At 40.2% G+C, this 6,000-nt stretch overlaps 1 protein-coding gene across 1 annotated transcript in view; it reads right to left on the bottom strand.

The window, feature by feature from the left end:
* Nucleotides 1–6,000, bottom strand: part of plxna4 (plexin A4) — a 261,846-nt gene that overhangs the window by 23,267 nt on the left and 232,579 nt on the right. The window contains exon 26 of the mRNA XM_085387521.1: nucleotides 2,483–2,586. Within this exon, the coding sequence (XP_085243647.1) occupies nucleotides 2,483–2,586 (104 nt within the window). The remainder of the gene's footprint in view (nucleotides 1–2,482; nucleotides 2,587–6,000) is intronic.

Genomic DNA, 6,000 nt, shown 5'->3' with positions numbered 1-6,000 from the left:
TGGATGCAACCGAGGGGGTGGGGACTTCAGCCCATGTGTATGTGTGTGAGGTCCGGGGCGTTATTAAGATTGTATTGTTATTTCACCCTTTCACTCAATCTGCTCCTTATGCATAATATGTTTATATCATTGTCTGTATGAGGCCCACAGGGCAGATCTCCTCCCTGATCACTGCTCTTATATGTCGAACCCATATGAAATAAGCAGAGCGCAGTGGAACATAATAGAATGTGAAAAAGAAGGAGTGGCATTTGGGGAAATAACATTTGGAGAATAAAGGCAGAAAACAGAGCACACTTTCCTGAAAGAGAGGAGGCGGAGAGAAATGTCTCATTATGGGCCTGAAAGATCAGATATGGAAAATGCCATTTCTTCTTTTCTTTTGCTTGTAGCTACCATGTGACGTTTTCCCGAATGAGAAGTTTCCACTTAGTTTGCGATGCAAACTGTGACAGTACAACCAAGTGCGGGGGGGAGTTTGGCTAGTGGCAGATCAAAGCTGATTAGTGTAATAAAGAACAGCACATGATTCTATTCAGTGTGTCTGGTTGGCCATATTAGCTTCAGATTGGACAAACAATACTGATGGAAAATGTCTGAAGGAAATGGCAAAATATAGCTGCACATCTGGGTTCTTTAAGATGGCATCAATCAATAGAGGGCATCAATGGATTTGATCTCACTCACAACGATCTACGGATTTCAAATCAGAGCATTTCAAAGAAATGAAGTCAGTAACAGAAGATTAGAAATGCTAAATATGGGACTGCAGATGCCCTTGACTGAAGCTTGAATGTGTTTGTGATGTCCCCTCCCTTTCTAGCTCTGTTTAGCCTCCTGACAATTTCACAGACGATGCCATGTTTTTTTTTCTCCCTCTCTCGGTCTGTCAAGGATAAGGTGCCCTTATTCCCCAGCCTGAAAAAATGAATTAACTTCTGTCTTCATTATCTTATCTCCGATTTGAATCAGCTCCCTAATCCATTCCACCCACGCTTCATACTCACAGCCTGTTGACACTCGCTGCTGCTGACATTTAATTTAGGCACCACGTAAACTGCACTTGGAGGGCACAGTCGCTACTTGCTCAACTGCTTGAATTATTAACACCTTATTGACAATACAGGCCTGTTTCCCCATCCAAACTCCTTCCATGTGACTGGATGTGCAGTTATGAGTCATGTGGCACAAAACACCTGCCGATTCGTGTCAAAGTCTCTGTGTAAATGCACCGATGTATTTAATGAGTGACACATCTTTGTATTTTGTGCATTTGTCTTCGTTTGACGGTCTCTGACCAGTGATGTGTGTCCACGCCAACATTAATCAAAGTCAAAAACAAGATGATCCCCGGAGGCAGCACACCTGAAGCCCACTCCACACAGGGGATTACTCCTAAGTGTCACTGTGCTGTTGGCAAGTTCCTTGCCTCACCTTGTGAGCCAGGCAGATAACATGTGGTGTATAAGGGGATGTCCTTATCTGTCAAGTACTTGATAGATAACTGCAATAAGTGAACTCTGAATTATCTAGTCAGCTTAAGGAAAAGGAGAAGATGAGTTGCAAAAGCAGCCACAGATAGTGAGATGATGTGTAGTAAAGAAAGGGAGACAGATTGTATGCAATACTAAATGCCAGGTGCTTGTGCTCACTATCAAATTTTCTTCTAAAAAAATGTGAAGTGATACATTTGAGGTTTGCTGCTGAAATGCAACAAAAACTTTTCTAACTTTCTTTAAAGTTTTTGCAATTTCAAAACTTTGTGACTTAGCCCATAAAAATATGAAATAAATAAATAATAAAACTACCCGATTTTAATTTTGACCTCAAAAAAAGGATAGCTCAGGATAGGATACAGGAGCATGCTTGATATTGTTTGGCATTCACATGTGCAGCATGGGTTTGTCCATGAGGAGGAAGTGTTTGAGAGAAAGGACTGACGTCTTTAGGTGCTACAGCATCAGAACCAGCATACTCATCACATTATGCTCCTTGTAATTTTGTGCTCTTGCTCAAAATGGTATTTAAGTTAAGAACTGCTGTCTTTACACGCTGTGGAGACGCAGCACGTAGAACAAACCCACAAGCACATGTGGGTAAGAAGGCGATCTAAAAACAGCAACTACATTAAAAGCAGTGCTTTGCTGCCCCAAGAGGCTATCTATAAACAAAGATCTGCCATTTTTTATTTAATTACAGCATTTCTTTTTTTAATGGGTGTAGTCGTGGAACTTTAATTACACCTTGTAATGTGAATTTCTGTACTGTATTAACTGCAAGCCCGAAATTATAAGGTTCAAAGTTTCAGCTGACACCATTCTCTGTGCAATGTGGTGTAAAACTTTGATTTTCACGTGTACATGGGCGTCCACACCATCGACAAACACAAAGCAAACGTTCGTAACTATTAAATCACTGGAACACAATAATGAGTTTAATACAGGATCCAGCTGCATTTTTCTGTATACCGCTAAAAGCGTACCTGATAATGGGACAGCATGTTCAGTCTCTTCCAGTCACCTTCGATCTTTGTGGTGATGTCCTCATCCTGCAGGATCATGCGCTGTCCTCGACCCTGACGCCACTCTGCAATTGAGATGGAATTTAAAAATATATATATTTCAAATAATCTTCTTATAGAAATCCATCAGACCAGGTGCCGAAATAATCCTTTAGGAGACACAAATGCAAAACATAAAATAGAGATGTAATGATTACACAGATACTTGATATCTCTGAGAAGTTAGAAGACCTCACCTTGCAGCATGTATAGTCATCCCGTTCTCAGTTTATTCTCTCGCTCTCTGGAGTTTATCTTTATACCCCTTTCTACTTCTACTCGTCTCCCCACATAAGAGCACTATATCCCAAATTACACAACAGCCAGACCGACTGTCCTTGAGGAGTCCACAGAGGGAAAACAGACGATGCCAAACAGAAAAGTCTGAGTGTTATGCTTTCAGGCCTCCCCCAAAATAGTGATACCTTAATCAAATTCAGGGATCCAGTCAAACGAAACATACATAATCCATCCCACACACAGCCCGTTCAACTGATTATATTTACTCTTTAAAAATCTCACCATATAATTTAGGAAACAACCATTCTTTCATTTAATAAACATATTTTTAGTCAAATATTATTATTTGTAAGGAAAAAAAATAGTTTTGTGTTATAAGGTTGAAAAGTTCTGATGGCTCTAGTTTTCTTGGCTTCTTTTTATAGCTTGTGCCTAATTCTGTTAGTCAGATATATTCGGATTCTACACTGGCTGTTTCTCTGTGTAGCAATCAGAGTCTCCCTATGGGCTAAAAAGTTAGTTTCTAACTCTGGCTTAAGTTTGCAATTCTTAGATGAAGAACAAGCACACACCAGAGGTAAAAAAAAAAGCACAACTTTTTTCTAATAAGAGTGTCAAACATTATTTTATCATCACCTTGATCTCTTTTTTCTTTGCTTTCCACAGAACAATCAATTAACATTGTCTAATAAGACTGAATAAAGTCAAAAGGACATAAAAAGGTCTTTGGGTGGGGGTAAAAGGTTAGCAAATAGGTAGAACTAAAACAGAAAATGCTTCTGTGCTAGACGACTACAAAATGCGAGTTAAATTAATCACCCTCCTCCTCTTTGCTCTTTTCTCCATTTGTTTTGCTGGTGTACTCGATGGCTGTGAATATAGGGTTTGTGCACTTCTATTTCTACCCACAGAACTAGCCTTCACGTTTCAGCCTCTGAAGGTACTATTGGTTCCTGTGCTTCCTTCATCAAACTTTCATCTTCATCCCGCTGCCAAGCTGCTCTTAATGTTGTTCAGAATCTCCACCGAGGCGGACCACAACACAATTCAGCGAGACAACAAAATTGCCAAAAAATTGTGCAACTTCAATACCCAGAGTCTGCTGACCATCTAATTTCCATGCTTTTCAAAACAAGCAACTTCCAGTCCGCGTTTTTCAATGACTAGGAAGGCTTTTACATGACCTTACATCCAAATTACATCTGCATTACATATACAACAGGCCTTGTAAATCTGCGCAACCTCACTACAAAGCAAAACAAAAGCTTTGATAGAAACATCTCACGATACCCCAGCAACATTATGAGTGAAAAAGGAAAGCCATCTTGAAAACAAACAGGCAGATGATTTCTCTATTCTTTTTGCAGACATCATGGGCTTTATGAATATGTTATTGTGCCTGCACTACTTGCTGAGCTTCCCACTTCTGTCGGCCACTGTCATCTCCTATTCTGATCACAAACAGAGAAACAAAGCGGCAATCACCGCGATGCTTGGTGAGGCCTGTCTTTGGAGGATTGACCAGAATTGTGTTAGCAACTGAAAAATCTGCTGGAAATACAGATTCTCCTGTTGTTTGTCTATACAGTTCATCTTCCCATAAAGATGCAAATAAGCGCCTGTCTCCAGGCAGGGCTCAACAGACGAACGGGGAACAAAAAGAACGAGAGGAAGGAACAAATAAAAGCATAAACCTGGTGTGAAAACTGCAACAAACTGAGATCACACGTATTCCCAAATCCAGTGGTATCTAATCAGGATGTGTGTGTGTGTGTGTACACTTAGTCTTCAGGGGAATGAATAACAGCTGAAGGTAAAGTGAAAGGCTGAAGGTGACTGTGGTACTTGACAAAGAGGCAAGACACAGGTTTGCTACTGCCAGCATTTGCACAAAGACACCAACACACACAGGGCTTACTTCTTTGTTCCTAGGTCCTATCTTCATTTGTACTCTACAGAGGACTGCAGCAGAGGGCAGTGGAATTAAAAACAATACCCCAGGATAACAACGCTTCTGGCAAGTTTATCTCAAGACAGGCCTGCAAAAATCCTATTATCCTTATCAACAACTGTGTGTCAGAAGTTACAAAAGCCACTGGTGTTACCTGTACATGTAGTTAGAAAATAAAGTGAAATAGAAGATGTGTTTCCACTGAAGAGTTATCATCAGTGTTAATTGTGCAATACCAGGAAAAAAACAAATCACAGACGTGAACGGATATGTCAAACCTGTTTTAAGTCTACTAATGGACTTGTGATTAAGAGAGAAACTTCTTTTAATCTGTGCAGCAAGTGTTAGAAATACATTTTAATAAAGTTTCTTTCTAACATTATTTGAAATGTCTACTCATAACAGAGTTGTTACACTCCTCATTAGACGGATACAAGCACTAACCACACGGTGTGAATGCTTAACCAAGATGTAGGAGTGTTTAGTATTGAAGGTAAAATTGCTACATGCTTACACAACACAGTTTCAGTTAGGGAGACGCTGCCTTGACCATGTGTGGGGGTATAACATAGTGTTTCTATACTGTTGATAGCGTAACTAGATACAAACTTTGAGGTACCGGTTAGAACTGACACAAGTGTAGAGTAGGTAGGTATTTTCTCACACAGGACAAGACCCCAGATTGAGGACGAAGACCAATGCCAAGAGGAAGGACCACGAGGAGAACGAATCAGGGAGCGCTAAACCACGGCCTCTTCCCAGCGATAGCCAATCACAGATATATGCGTGTCTGATATATGCTTTGAATTATAAATATTTTTCCACTTTTCTGTGTGCAGACTGCCTGATATAGAGAAGTCCACAGCTGTGCAACTCAAATCTTTAACCTTTTGATAATAAAATAGTGTGAACTACTAGATTGTCGCCTGAACTTCACTCAGAAAAAAAGAACACCACACAAGTGGGGTGCAAAATGTTTAGACAGCACTGAAAAAATAACCAAATTGCTCTATACACGCGTTCTCTTCTGCTTACATTTATTCATTCTCTCCCTTATGCTTGCAATCACACACACACACACCCACACACTCGCACTGAGCGAGTGACCAGAGAACTCCAATTGCCAATTCCCTCTTGTAATAAAACAATAATAGAACAACACGTCCTGCCCAAATGGGGCCATAAAACAATTTCATCCAGGAGTTTTGTCAAAAGGCTAAACTAATCTTTTTACTTAGCTGTCTCAGAC

Source organism: Rhamphochromis longiceps, linkage group LG17 (genome assembly GCF_057381845.1).
Source record: "Rhamphochromis longiceps isolate RC_006_pf linkage group LG17, R_longiceps_female_GT1.1, whole genome shotgun sequence".
NCBI classification, from domain to species: domain Eukaryota; kingdom Metazoa; phylum Chordata; class Actinopteri; order Cichliformes; family Cichlidae; genus Rhamphochromis; species Rhamphochromis longiceps.
This window is presented reverse-complemented; position numbering and strand designations above follow the sequence as displayed.